Here is a 14,946-nt window from a genome sequence, read left to right as displayed (position 1 = left end):
GCACTTACCTCTAGGGCAGGACCACCACTTGCTAGACCCTGGGTCCTAAGGCCTGCTCTTTTACCAAGACCAGGTCAAATTTGTAATGCTTAACAAAGATGTTGTAATTGGAACAGATATGCAAAGCAGCTACCTGATCCAAAGTTGCACCAACCAGCTCAGCGTACGTGGCTACCATAGCCCGGATGGAGTGAGCCCCAATGCCTTCCAGGACTTCTAGACCTTTGGCCAGATATGCCTGTCTAATTTCTAGTCTCAGCCACCGAGCCAAGATGCGCCTAGAAGCCTTACAGCCCTTTCTCGCCCCTGCAAATAATAAAAAAACAGAATCTGACTTCCTAATATCTTTAGTCATATCTAAATAAAGACGAATAGATCTCTTAACATCTAACGTGTGAAATTTCCTTTCTTGGTCACACGAAGGATTAGAACAAAATGATGGTGAAGCAATTTCTTGGCCCCGATGAAAACCCGAGATTATCTTGGGTAAGAAGGCCGAGTCCGTCCTAAACATCACCCCATCTGAAAAAACCTGGCGGATGGGGGCCCTGACTGATAGGGTTTCCAACTCAATCTGAGGTAATAGCTACCAAAAATACTGTCTTGAGGTTAGGATTTTCAGGGAACCTGAATCCAAAAGCTCAAACTGGGAACCTGTCAGCGCATTGAGCACTGTCGTCAGGTCCCATTTCGGAAATGGCCTCTCCCTTACTGGCTTTTGTCTGGTCAAGGACTTAAAAAAAGTCTTCACAAGCTCGTCTCTGGCACTGTAACTCCAGAAATACGTCAAGCGCTGAGACCTGGCATTTTAGCGTACTCACTGCTAGCCCCTTGTTGGCCCCAGCCTACAGGAATTCCAGGACCAATACTAGACTATGCACTTCTGAGGAAGTTTGGGCACACTATCTGTTAAAAAGTTTCCAAACCTTAATGTAGATTGAACGGGTATCTTCCTACTATTTAGGAGGGTGGATACCACCCTAGCAGAAAACTGTTTCCTCCCCAGCAGCTGTTCTTCAGAAACCAGGCTGCTAGATTCCACCTGTGTACCTGGGGACATAGGAATGGATTCTGCGAAAGAAGATCCTCTCAGCACGGCAACATCCAGGGAGGATAAGTTGCCAGGGCTGCGAGGTTCGAAAACCAGGCCTGCCTGGGCCAGTGTGGCGCTATCAGGATCAGGGAAGTTTGCTCGGATCTGAACTCTCTCAGAACCGCCGGCAACAAGGACACTGGAGGGAAGGCGTAACACAGGGGAAAGTTCCACCGATGTGTTAGTGCATCCACCGCCAATGCCCTGTTCCAACGTTTTACGGAAAAAAATACCGGGACCATGGCAGTTCTGACCGGACGCGAACAGGTCTATGGATGGAGTCCCCCACTTCTCTATGACGATCTGGTAAACAACCCGACTGAGCACCCACTCAGATTCCCTCAGCTGTCTCCTGCTGAGAAAATCTGTCACCTGGTTCGAATCCCCCTTCAGGTGGACAGCGGATAGGGAGGCTACATTGGCCCAGGCCAGCTGAGCAGTTCTGAGGCATGGGCCTGCAGGGCTCTACTTCATGTCCCTCCTTGTCTGTTGACGTTCGCCACAACCGAGGAGTTGTCCAAAAGCTCCCACACGTGTTGCCCCCACAGCTGCTCCTGGAAGACCACAAGGGCAAGTGACACTGCTTTCAGTTCCATCCAGTTCGAGGATCTGCCCACTTCTTCTGGTAGCCAATAGCCACAAACCCCTTCAGGTGAGCTCCTCAACCTCTGGCACTTACATCCGCAGTAACCTCTCTGGAGATGGGAAAGGCCCATAACAGCCCCTGAGCTAAGTTTGTTGACCTCCTCCACTTGGGGGGATGGGAATGGGGTAGCCCGAACAGAGACTCCTGCTAGTGATCCCAAATGTCCAAAGTGAACAGCTGGAAGGGCTGCCCACTGCACTGCCAGGATGGATGCGGTCAGGAGACCTAACACAGACATGGATTCTGTTAGGGACATGGCCTGACTCCCTGGCAGCCGCTGGATTCCCCTGTCTAACTTCAGAATTTTCTCCTGCGATAGGAAGGTTTTCTGAAGGGTGGAATCCAGCTCTTAATCCAGGTACACCATGCTTTGGGCAGGGACCAAATTTGACTTGAAGTCAACCTAAACTCTCCAGGTGTCTCATCACTCCTTAACCAACTTTACCAGGCCCCCCTGGTAAGGCGCTTCCTCCATAATAAGGCCCTCTATACAAGATCTGCATAGCACCTTAGTCCAGGAGTCCCTAAGTGTCACCCTGCACGAGGGGCACTTCTTTTTAGTCCTGTGGTGAGGCTTAGGCTCTCTGGCTTTCACATAGAACAGAAAACACAGTCGCCTGGTACACCATAGTTTTCCAGGCTTCCTTTTCCCCCCTAGACACCTTTAGTGCAACGCCTGGCAGGGCGTGGGCATCTCCTAAGATGAGACCCCCCACCCCCTGCCTCGTCACTTGACCACCAGGAGGACTGAGGACACCCCCTGGAGCTATGGGCCTAACAGGTAGGGGAAGAGGCTCCTCTGAGCCACCTACCTGAGACTGGCTGGTGCTGGCATTACTTTGTCCCTCCACTCAGGACATGTCCCAATATGGTGGTCCGCATGGCCTGCCTCTGCAGAATACAGCTCCCCTCATCAGCCCGAACTCTGGTATGCTGATCACAGCACTGCGACCGGAAGCTGAAAGCCATGTACCAGTAGGAAGTCCCCCTTCCTTAGCTGGGAGCGACGTTCCACGCCATCCAGCCTGGCAAAAGCTCTACTGCCTGCATCTGCATGGAGTAGCGGCACCTCTCCTATGGGTCCCCCTGAACAGCAGATCCCCAGCACCCCTCTCCTCCCCAGGCGGAGGCCAGGCCATAGAACAGGAGGTAAAGGGGCCCCCAGAGGACTGAACCAGGTCCGTACCTCCCCCCACCTTGGAGGGGAAAAAAAAAGAAAGAAAGGAGAAGAACATAGACCGCGTCCGGTACACCCCCCTCCCCTCCCCAGGTACAGCGTAGGCCCCCTGGCCACCCTGGGAGGTCTTCCAATTCGTGTCTCCCCACCGGAGAAGACACAATTACTGAGGTCCTAATAGAGAGCCCACTTTTTAAACTGGGTGGCAGTGCTGTTTCCTAAGGTGGGGTGGAGCCGAGGTCTCTCAACGGTGCAGTCCTGAAAGATGGTGGAGGGAAAACACAGAATATTTCATGTAATTACATGTAGAAGCACACATCGCAAAGTGGAAAAATACTTAAAATATGAAAAACAACTGCAGCTAAAATTTTGTTCCTGGTGTATGCTGATAAATTGAATAAAGCTTAATCACGGTATTGCAATTTGTAGCACCCAAGTCTGTGTTAAATTTCCCCAAGTCATCAATGAACACTTCCCTTTCACAAGCCCAAAGCACATTTTCAACACATACATTTTACTACAGTAAGCAAAGTCTTTGTACTAAATTGTGTCCATAGTGCTCAGGGGAGCATGAGAGGCAAACAACTAAATCATAGAAAAGGCACCTCTCAGGTCCCACTATAAACTTGTATTCATAGGAGTACTTCATCACCATGACGGTGTCACTTTGTGCTCTAGGCATAACTGTAAAGTCAGTCTTGCAAGCTGAAGTTCTTTAATCTCGCCATGTTGTCAACAGGGAGATCAGAATGTCTGCAACCTTAGCCACAGGACAGTCAATTTTCAAAGAGGCATCCCAAAGTCTAGTGCTGCCTTCTTCAAAAGGGTAGTACCTCTTTAATGTTTTGTGCTAAAAAAGCATTCGATTCACCTTTCAACTACCTGGAGACTGTTTAGGGCAATGGTGCCATGTACTGGAAATGTTCAAACTCCCCACTCCTCCAGATTTTCAAACATTTCATTTGACTTTTGTGCTGATCACTTTGATGTGCATCATTAAAGTGACAGTTTTTAGTAGCTTAGGTCTACAGAAGCAAAAACAGTGTCCTTTTAGCCTACTTTTCACAGTTATAAAAGCCACTTTAAAAATACCTTCTGACTTACTAAAAAAAATAAAATAAAATAAAGAAGGGGCATTCTGGTCTTTCCACCCCTAGGATGAATAGACTGGAATATATTTCCAATGTTATGCAGGGCATACAGGCATGGTACAGACTGAGGCTTAGTATAGGATACTATAGTGGTCAGACGGACACCATACTCCTTAGAATGTATTGGAGCACTCGTACCCACAGAGATGGACACGGTTCAACCATTTTTGCTCCAACCTCCATCTTGGCAAAGGATCATCCATCTTGTACAAACATATCTCCCCTCATTCTCCCCCTCCCTCTCTAAGAGTCACAGTGACATTTGATCGGTGTGTGTGTGTGTGTTGGAAGTGTCACAGGCAGGCCAGGGCACAACAGGGAGCTCCGAGCTATAAACCATCTCGGAGCTGGGTGCCGGGCCAGCTGAGCAATCTGGCACCTCGTAAAAAGATAACCCAAGCCTTCCTTTTGAGTTCAAAGACATTCCAGAGGCGTAAAACTAGATAACATTTTTAAATCCATTTTTCCCCTATGTCTCATATCTTGGAATATGAGAGACTTGCATAAAAACCAGGTATATCTTCAGATTGGCCACGAGAAGACAAACCGTTTGATATGTCATTCTCCTTGGCTGGAATATATAGGAAAGCAGAAAATTCCATCTCTTGAACCATTCAAGTCTGTATTTTATATTTCATATCTAACCGTTCCTCAGATGCGTCTGCATATTAATCTACCCTCGGGTGGAATGGTACTTGTGCCTAGGAAAAGATATGAGCCAAAATACGAGCTATGAGAGATTTTGGTTCTAGTTTGGGTCTCCGCCCAGACAATCCCTCCCCAAATGAGGCATTGGTCCTTGGCTTCAGAGACACCCCCTGCTGGGGGACTACAAAATAGGATGTCAGGCCTAAGAGTGGAAATTGAAGAATTCTCCCGTTTAACATCAGAACCAACTTGGGAGGCCTTTTGCTCTGAAACTTGATCTGCTTAACCCAAGGCTGATTGGCAAGTACTTTAACCTCCTGTTACTTCTTTGCTGTGCTCTGTATATATATATATATATATATATATATATATATATATATATATTGGTTACATCTTTTTTCTGTAAACATTACTATTGCACCCTTTTGATCTTTTAGTAATAAATCTCTTTCTTTCTGAAAGTGTTGAACTGTTTCTATAGCTCGTTAATGCAACTTACGAACTCCTGCCTCTAAAAGAGCGCTACTGTGTTTGTTTAACCCTTTGTATAACCTGTCTGCGGTGACCGTGCTATACAGACGATTATCTCAACCATCATAGTGTTATTGCTGATATTGCAGAGTTTCCTCTCTCTCTGTACAAAAAGGAGGTGGTGGCAGTGTGAAGGGTTAATTGCGTAACTAATCTGACCCAGTAACAATCGCATTCAGGCTGCCGTTACATCGATTTGTGGTCCATTAGCTGGAAAATCGTTGTGGAGTGTGCAGCTGGGCGTGGCATTGTTACGTGCGTGACATTGCGGTTTCAGATTGGCTAGTCCTTCGATCACGAGTTTGGTGAGAAGGTCAGGGGTTTGACACACGATCGTCACATGTATGTCTGGAAACAATTCAGTACATTTGTGCAATACATACACATTTCCACGTTTTATACCTTAAAAATGCTTGGAGTACAGAAAAATACCTGTTGATCTGCCATAAATACTGTGGTCACCTTCTTCTGCACTGAAATCCCAAGCAGTGTAGTCAGTCCTGCTGACTTCTTTCCACGCTGGACTATATAACATCTTCACAAGAGGAAGGTGTTCTGTTGCTGAGCAGGTGGGAAAACTGATACATAAGCCCTAATGGAGAAGCTGCCTCCCTGCAGGCTCGAAAGTATAATGCTTCTCCATTAGGGCTTATGTAGAAAGTGCACAGTACCACACAGAGCTCAAGCTCGATGGTAGACAGTCTGACTCATCCTAGCCCATGACACTGGGTTGACACCTTGATATTAGGTCTGGGGGTAGGTACATCTTGCACAGGCAGGTGTTCAAGCTGCATTGCAAATCAGTATTCCCCATACTGCCTTCCCTCTCCTCCTCTCCATGAGGGCAAGGTGTCCTGTAGCCCAGCAGGATGAAACTCAGGCAGGGCTGGTAACAGAGCTTAGGATTTCTATGCAGCAAAGGCACTGTGTTGCTGGCTCAAACAGGAAGTTAGGAGATAGTTCATGGCATAAATAACAGGTATTTGTCAGTACCTTACATGTTTTAAAAGGTAAAAAAACATGGCGAAATATGCATCTAGTGTAGAAATATACAGATTTTTTTATTTACCCAGACATACATTTTAAAGCTACTACCTCTAATTACCCACTTGCCCTCCAGAGGAATCCCCCCCCTTCCTGACCAGGCCATTTTTTATGATACAGCACTGCGTTACTTTATGTACTTTTCCCCACAAATAGAGCTTTCTTTCGGTGTTATTTGATTGCCTCTGCGGTTTTTATTTTTTTGCGCTATAAATAAAAAAAGAATTTTGAAAAAAAAAACAATTTTTTTTACTTTTTTTGCTATAAAACATATCCAGTAAACAAAAAGTTAAAATTTTGAAATAAAATGTCATCATAAATTTAGACCAATATGCATTCTACTACGTCTGTGCTAAAAAAAAAAAAAAATCCCAATACGTGTAAATTAAATTGGTTTGCATGAAAGTTATAGGGTCTTTTTTATACTAGCAACGGCGGCAATCAGCAACTTACAGCGGGACTGCGGCGGGCATTCTGACACTGGTAGGGGGGAGGGGGACTAACTGCCACTGACATCCCCAGTGACACTAATATAGTGATCAGTGCTAACAAAAACCACTGACACTGTACTAATGACACTGGGCGGGAAGGGGATAACATCTGGGGCGATCAAAGGGTTAACTATGTGCTTTTTTATTAACTGTGCTGTGTTTTACTGTGTAAGCATGCTGCTTTGTAATGATCTGCTATGCACAGCAATACAAAGTAGAATGCTGGTGCTGACAGGGGAGAGATCTGTATTGTTTACATACAGACCTCTCCCCTGACAGTGTTCCTCGGCGATTGCCGAGTGGTGGCAGGGAATCTCCAGCCAGGACCCAGTGATCGACAGCTGAGGCCGCCAATGGCGGTTACACGTAGGGCGGTGCGCGCAACCCCTACCCGGATGTGTGAAATCAAGTAAATATACGTGATTGCGCAGCCCTGCCGCCTTGTAGCAGTAGTTCTGCTATAGGACGGTAGGGAAGCAGTTAAATGCCTTAAACAGAGGTAACCTCCAGCTGCCACACAGACCAGTCAATAATTACCCATACAGGCTTCTTCCCTTAGATCAAGGGGTGTTCAACCCGCTGCCTGCAAGAGTTCAGCATGTGGCCGGGGTGGTGTTGTCAATCGCAAGTAAATGTACGTTACCCCAGTTGTCTGTTCTACCTGGGGATGGATGGATTTTTTTTATCTTAATTATTATTGCTCCCTGCAGCTGACAGTTCAACCTCCCGCTCGCCCTTTGCTGCTGACAGTTCTAGTGGTTGGTTGTCCAGCATCAAAAGAACATCAGTGTGAAAGGGTCCAAAGAAATAAGAATACTTTAAATGGTAATGCCAATTTTTCCATCCTGCCATTGCATATACTACCACAGATCAGAAGAAAACTTGCACCCAGAGGGGCAGTCTGTGTGGTACTTTCCTAAACGAGAAGCTGTCTCCCTGCAAGGATACAAGTATACAGCTTTTCTATCAGGACCTATTGAGAATACACACAATACCACATGGAGGACAAGAGTGCTCACAGCACTGGCTTGAGAACACCCCCTGATCTGAGGTCTGGTGTTAGGTATTTCTGGCATAAGAGAGGTGAAGGAAGCAGTTACAGTTATCATTTAAGGCCTTCGTATCCTTTAATGGCTTATTCTGCAGGTAGGTGGTGACAATAATATAGTCAGCATTGTCATTAGGTAACACTGTTTAGGCTAGCTCATGATGGTATGAAAATTTTCTCAGCCTTCAAAAGGCCTTGTTATGCGATTCTTGCAACGCTTCTAATAAACACACAAAGAAATACAGCTCATACATGTGAGAATAAGAGCGGCCCTGTCACCTGCAGTAAACAGATCAAAACACAAATCTGTCCAGACATGCTTAACTACTTCAACTACAGAGCTACCAATACAAGCTTAGTGCAACAGGGATAAGCTGGGCATACACTGCATGAAGAAAAAAATCTAACTAAAATTCCTCCATCCACAAAAATCCCCCCCTTCCCGCTGCTGTCAGAATATATACGATTATACGATCGACTTCTGTCAAGCAGTAACAGCCCCGCACATTAAAATTCAGTGCATGGTCTGCTTTACTTGTTAATGAAGTTTAAAAGTGATTATGTGCAATGCTTTGTAACCCATAGCAGCCAATACTGCTGCCTGTGGTCATTTCAGTGTCATGTTAAGCAGCATAAAAAGAGTCATCTCAGGCTGTGGTAAGACTTATGGTTGTGCAATTATATGAAGCTGTACAGGTTATTGTGCAGTCACTAAATATCTGACATACTCTGCTTTATTTACTCAGCACCTTACACTTTTAGACAGTACTTACAGTTAGGTCCATATATACCTAGCAACTAACCTCCTCCACTCCTCCCGCCACTCCATCCCCCACAGCCATCTCCTCCTGTACCACCTTCCCTTCCCTCCTAGATTGTAAGCTCGAAAGAGCAGGGCCCTCGAACCCCTTGTGTATTGTATTGTTACTGTCTTGTCTCATGTTCTGTCCCCTTTGCTATTGTACAGCACTGAGCATACCCTTGGGCGCTATATAAATACTGTATAATAATAATAATAATTTCCAGAAACAGTTTAGACACTAAAACGAGGCTGTGTGATGTTCCAGATACAATTTCATAATTTTCTCCTCCTCAGGTGTCCAAGGAAATAAAACAGTTCTATGATGAAGCTTATGAGCAAGCAAAGAATGGCAAGAAAGAAGAGAAAGAAAAGGCTAGACCCGTGGTCAAAGTCTTTCATGAGACAGTAAGACATACTTGAAACAAAATGGAACATGTGGTACAGTGATGAGTCTACTTGTAGATTTTCAAAGGCCACTGCAGTCCTATCCCTCAGTACAAGTCCCATCATGCCACAAAGTTTAGGGGGCACTCCTATTCATTTTTTAATAGACCCCCAACATGCATCCATGTAGTAAACAGTGCATCTGATCTCAACGCACCACAAGACATACAGTTAGGTCCATATATATTTGGACACAGGCACAATTTTAGTTTTTTTTCCAGGTATTTACCAAAACATATTCAGGCTATAGTTCTATAATGGATATAGGCTGAAAGTGCACACTCTCAGGGTTAATTTGAAGGTATGTATGTCCAGGTTATAGGAGGGGTTTAGGAATTAAAACTCTTAAGAGTAGCTAACCCCCCTTTTTCAAGGGACCAAAAGTAATTGGACAATTGAATCAAAAGCAGTTTCATGGCCAGGTGTGGGCTACTCATTCGTTATTTCTTCATCAATTAAGCAGGTAAAAGGTCTGGAGTTGATTCTAAGTGTAGTATTTGCATTTTAAATCTATTGCTGTGAACCTACAACATGTCTCATGCAAGTGAAACAGGTCATTGTAAGGCTTCAAAAACAAAACAAATCCATTAGAGAGATAACAGCAACATTAGGAGTGGCCAAATCAACAGTTTGGTACATTCTGAGGAAAGAAGAACACACTGGTGAGCTCATAAAATGACATGGACGTCCATGGAAGACAACAGTGGTGGATGATCATAGGATCCTCTCTATGCTAAAGAAAAACCCATTTACAACATCCAGACAAGTGAAGGACAATCTCCAGGAGGTGGGCGTATCATTGTCAAAGTCTACAATCAAGAGAAGACTTCACTAAAGCAAATACAGAGGGTTCACCACAAGGTGCAAACCATTCATAAGCCTGAAGACTAGAAAAGCCAGGTTAGACTTTGCCAAAAAACATCTAAGAAAGCCAGACCAGTTGTGGAAAAGCATTCTTTGGACGGATGAAACTAAGATTAATCTGTACCAGAATGACAGGAAGGAAAAAGTGTGGAGAAGGCTTGGAACAGCTCATGATCCAAAGCACACACCGTCATCTGTAAAACATGGTGGAGGCAGTGTGATGGCATGGGCTTGCATGGCTTCCAGTGGCACTGGGTCATTGGTGTTTATTGATGATGTGACAGAAGACAGAAGCAGCCGGATGAATTCTGAAGTGTTTAGAGATGTACTGTCAGACAGATTCAGCCAAATGCTGCAAATTTGATTGGACGGTGCTTCACAGTACAGATGGACAATGATCCAAAACACACTGCAAAAGCAACCAAGGAGCTTTTGAAGAAGAAGAAGTGGAATATTCTGCAATGAATGAGTGAATCACCTGATCTAAACCCAATTGAGCATGCATTTCACTTGCTGAAGGCAAAACTAAAGGCAGAAAAACCCACAAAGAACAACTGAAGACAGCTGCAGTTAGAGCCTGGCAAAGCATCAGAAAGGAGGAGACCCAGTCTTTGGTAATGTCCATGGGTTCCAGAATTCAGGCAGTCATTGCCAGTAAAGGATTCTCCACAAAATATTAAAAATGAACATTTTATTAATGATTATATTCAATTGTTCAATTACATTTGAGCCCCTGAAAATGGAGGGCGGGGGAAAAAAAGGTTGATCATAAAATTTGTACTTGGTATTTATGTTCAACCCCTTGAATTAAAGCTGAAAGTCTGCACTTCAAATTCATTTGGATGGTTTCATTTTAAATTTATTCTGGTGGCATACAGAGCCAAAAGTAAGAAAACTGTGCCCGTGTCCAAATATATATGAACCTAACTGTATATAGTACCTTGCTTTGTGGTTTTAACTTGCCTACCGGATACTTTTACCCCCTTCGTGCCCAGGCCAATTTTCAGCTTTCAGTGCTCTCACACTTTGACAATTGCGCGGTCATGCAACACTGTACCCATTAGGACATTTTTATCTTTTTTTTTCACACAAATAGAGCTTTCTTTTGGTGGTAATCGCCACTGGGTGTTTTATTTTTTGCACTATAAAACAAAGAAAGAGCAAAAATTTTGAAAAAAAAAAGTTTTTCTTTGTTTCTATTATAAAATTTTGCAAACAGGTAATTTTTCTCCTTCACTGATGTGCGTTGATGAGGCTGCACTGATAGGCAGCACTGATGAGGTGCACCGATGAGGTGGCATGGATAGGCAGCACTGATGAGGAGGCACTGATATGCAGCAATGATGGGCACTGACAAGCGGCACTGATGGGTGGCGCTGACTGGCACAACTGGGCACTGATCACCCATGCAGATGTCCTGTGTGACAGCGTGAGGAAAGTGCTGCCGATAACCGGCAACTGTATTTACTCCGTGATCTGCTGTGTCATTGGACACAGCTGATCACGTGGTAAAAGGCCACTGCGATTGGCCTTTTACCTCATCATGTGATCAGCTGTGTCCGTAGAACACAGATCACGGACAGCTCCGGGTGCGTGCAGCTGGGGCGTGCGTTTTGGCAGGATGCCATATGACGCCCTCCCAAAACTGGACAACCTGTAGCCATAGCGCGGTTTTGACGTGGTTAAAGAATAAGAATGTACATACTATACCTGGCCAACTCCCCTGGAAGTTACCGTATGAGACACCACTACTTCAGTGATCGCCACTCACTTCCTGGTCCTATGCTAAGCAGCCAGCCGACTGCATTGTGAACACTAAAGGGCATCCGCTTGGCACGGGTGCCATTCAAAGAATGCTTTGCATTTTCTGAATCAATCCAAAGTGTTCTCTGATTGGACAAGGTGGAGGGGTGGGTAGTTACATGTCACTGTGCAGGTGAAGATGGCCCTTCATATGGATGTATGCATAAGTACGCTTGTGTGAATGAGGCCCAAGGCTTGAACAGAGAGAAATGATGGAAGCTTCTTCCAACATGCACCAAAGTTTCTCGAATGAGTGCAATATACAACCCTAATATCTTATATACTCCACAATTGTGCATTAGCTGAATGGCACCCATTGGTTCTATAGTGATACCTGTGGAAGAGCAATCTACACTTCTTACATTACATCAGCAGCTGTGGTATGCATGTAACTTCATTTCAGAAAGAAGAAAGAACCTGAAGAAGTCATTAAACAGGAATAATGCAATCACCCGCTTCTCCCTTTTGCAGATGGTGAAAAATAGAGCCTCCCTATTATATTACTGTAGTAATATAATAGTAATTAGATGGAATGTATATTTTACCTTAAAAGCAAACTGCACCTTTAAGCCCAGGTCGTTTAACATTACACATATATTTAGGGTATAACATGAAACATGGTTGTGTTCCCTAACCCCCCCCCCCCCCCCCCCCACTTACCTTACTGGGTTCTTCTTCCTATAGTGTCCTGTTTTCTTTTGAATTCAGGGGTCTGTGAATGGAAAGACTACAAGTCCCAAATCCAGTGATGCTGCTGCACTTGTAGTCTATGGTTAACTTCTTCCAGAGCCACAACCAAAAGGTCCAGACCTCTGTATTGACCCAGGGCTGGGGGAAGAGTCTGCAGGAGCCTTGCGGTTTTTGGTTTTTTTTTTTATTTTATTTTGTTAATATGGGAGCATTCAGTATATTTTTGCAAAAGGTGGATTTGTTTTTTAAAAGAAACCAGTTTTATATAAATATATTTTTCTCAATATATGTTAGTACAGTGGCAAGTGGTCCCTTCCTGTACACTATGATAAAATTCAGCATGTTTACATTTTATTTCAGCTCACTGCACCACACCTCCAGAGTGCATTGCAGTGTGAATGGGACACATAGAAAACAATTCTTTTCTGTGTGTCCTAGAAGTGACCTGCATTCTTTCAGTGCCTGCTTTAAAGTGTTACTAAACCCAGGACCCTGCATTCACTATATCTGGTCTCCCACAGTACACACAACATGGAAACGCAATTATTTTAATAAATATAATCTGCTAAATACCTTTTCTCATCGGTAGTATATAGCAGTCTTGTGACTTTATCAGTGCCTAGCAGAGCACTGGTTAAAGCTTACAGGAGTTTTTATTCTCCTCTCACTGTCCTATGAGGCTGCAGGACCCCTGACCCTCTGTCTGGACAGTGCTGATTGGCCCTGTGCTGATCACATGCACTCTCCCAAAGGAAGGAAAAAAAACCTTCTAGCCATACACATTAAACAGAGCATGTTCAGAGTGACTCCTAGAGCTCTGTACTATCAGTAGATAAATTGAGGACAGTAAAAGAAGGGGGGGATCAGAGAAGGCAGGATCAAACAGCCTTTCTTCACAATGCAGAGGATTAACCCCTTAAGTTCTACAGTGAGTATAACAAGCATGCGTTACTGCATATACAGAATGATTTTACCGCTGTGGGCTTAGTAACACTTTAACTCCTTAAATCCCACACTAGCACGCCACAACCCCGTGCATTTCACATGATTAGGCCGATTCACTTGAACAGGTTGTGTTTGGTGGACAAATGGTGGGCGCTACACTCATTGAAAGCAACAGGGAGTATAATTCCTGACAAGGCCACAAAGCATTGTGGTAGGTGTACACCCCTGGCTGCTACCTCTGCAGCTAAAGAGGGTAGCAGTTAGAGGGGCTGTAAAAGCAAGGCTCAACTGCAGGGTTTCACTGCCACCATCCCCACGTGTGAAGGAGCCCTTAAAGCAGAAGTAAACTTACCTTAACTTCAGCGGCCCTGTACCTAGCAGGCATCTTCTGCTGTGTGTCAGTCTACTGCCATCTTCACTGGCAAGTGTGGAATAATGCCACTCCTGTGCATGCACAGTCATCCCTACAAATGGAGCCCCGGCTGGAGGTGCAAGCTGAGTATGTGCAACTCAGTTTACATGCCAGAGAAGACCATGGCTGCTGCAGGGGAGAGGAGGGGACATCAACAATGGCTTGGCCACGGGAGCCTATGGGTGATGTCACGGCTCCAGGAATTCCCAGCCATTGCCGAGCGCTCTGGAATCATGTGACCATACCAGAACAGAATAAAAATAGGTAAGTTCACATCTTTTTAAACAGGATAGGTAGGAGGAGGGGATGAGAAACATTTAAAAATAGTTAGGCTTCTTTATTATTTTGTGAGGGCAGTGGGCACAGGACATGGCTGGAAGGAGTACAGTGCAGGCTGGCCATGGTGGAGTCCACCTTGTATACCACACTGCCATATAACTCCCTGCTCTATATAACTCCCACTGGAGAGCCAGTCCAGGGTCTTCTCATGTCAGCCAGGGCTGGGCAGGGAGGAGAGAAGCAATGAGAAAGTCCTGCTGAGTGTGGGAGGTATAAACTAGGCACCCCCCCACATGACCTATACCAGGAGTACCCCACCCCCACATGACCTATACATGAGGTATCCTCACCCCCACGTGACCTAAACACGATGTACCCCCACGTGACCTATACACGGGGTACCCCTGACCTATACACGAGGTACCCTCACCCCCACATGACCTATAAACAGGGTATCCCACCTCTACATGAGGTACCCCCACATGACCTATACACGAGCTACCCACCCCCCACTTGATCTATATATGAGGTACCCCACCTCTACATGACGTACCCCCACATTACCTATATACAAGTTACGCTCACCCCCACATGACCTATACATGGAGTACCCCCATATTACCTATACACGAGGTACCCCCACGTGACCTATATACAAGGTACCCCCACATGACCTATACATGGGATGGGGTCCCCCACATCTCTCACCTGACCAGCGCTGTGCCCGGATGTAGCAGTGAGCCCAGCAGTAGAGTCCATATTAGCAGAGCCTCCATAGCAGTCCCGGCTATTCTCCTCACACAGAACACTGAGCTTTCTTCCTCCACCCGACACAGGTCACAAGATGTCTCAACAAACGTGATGTGTCAGCTGACCGG

General features: G+C 45.2%; 1 protein-coding gene across 1 annotated transcript in view; it reads right to left on the bottom strand.

Moving 5' to 3' along the window:
• The window catches only part of LOC149445607 (cathepsin D-like), a 44,107-nt gene extending 29,161 nt beyond the window's left edge, over positions 1-14,946 (bottom strand). Inside the window, exon 1 of the mRNA XM_089653522.1 lies at positions 14,777-14,946. Within this exon, the coding sequence (XP_089509648.1) occupies positions 14,777-14,844 (68 nt within the window). The 5' untranslated portion in view covers positions 14,845-14,946. The remainder of the gene's footprint in view (positions 1-14,776) is intronic.

The sequence above is a fragment of the Staurois parvus genome, unplaced genomic scaffold (assembly GCF_062004578.1).
Source record: "Staurois parvus isolate SC_StPar_1 unplaced genomic scaffold, SC_StPar_1.0 ptg000715l, whole genome shotgun sequence".
Lineage (NCBI taxonomy): Eukaryota > Metazoa > Chordata > Amphibia > Anura > Ranidae > Staurois > Staurois parvus.
The sequence above is the reverse complement of the archived record's forward strand: the minus strand, read 5'-3'. Positions and strand labels throughout refer to the sequence as shown.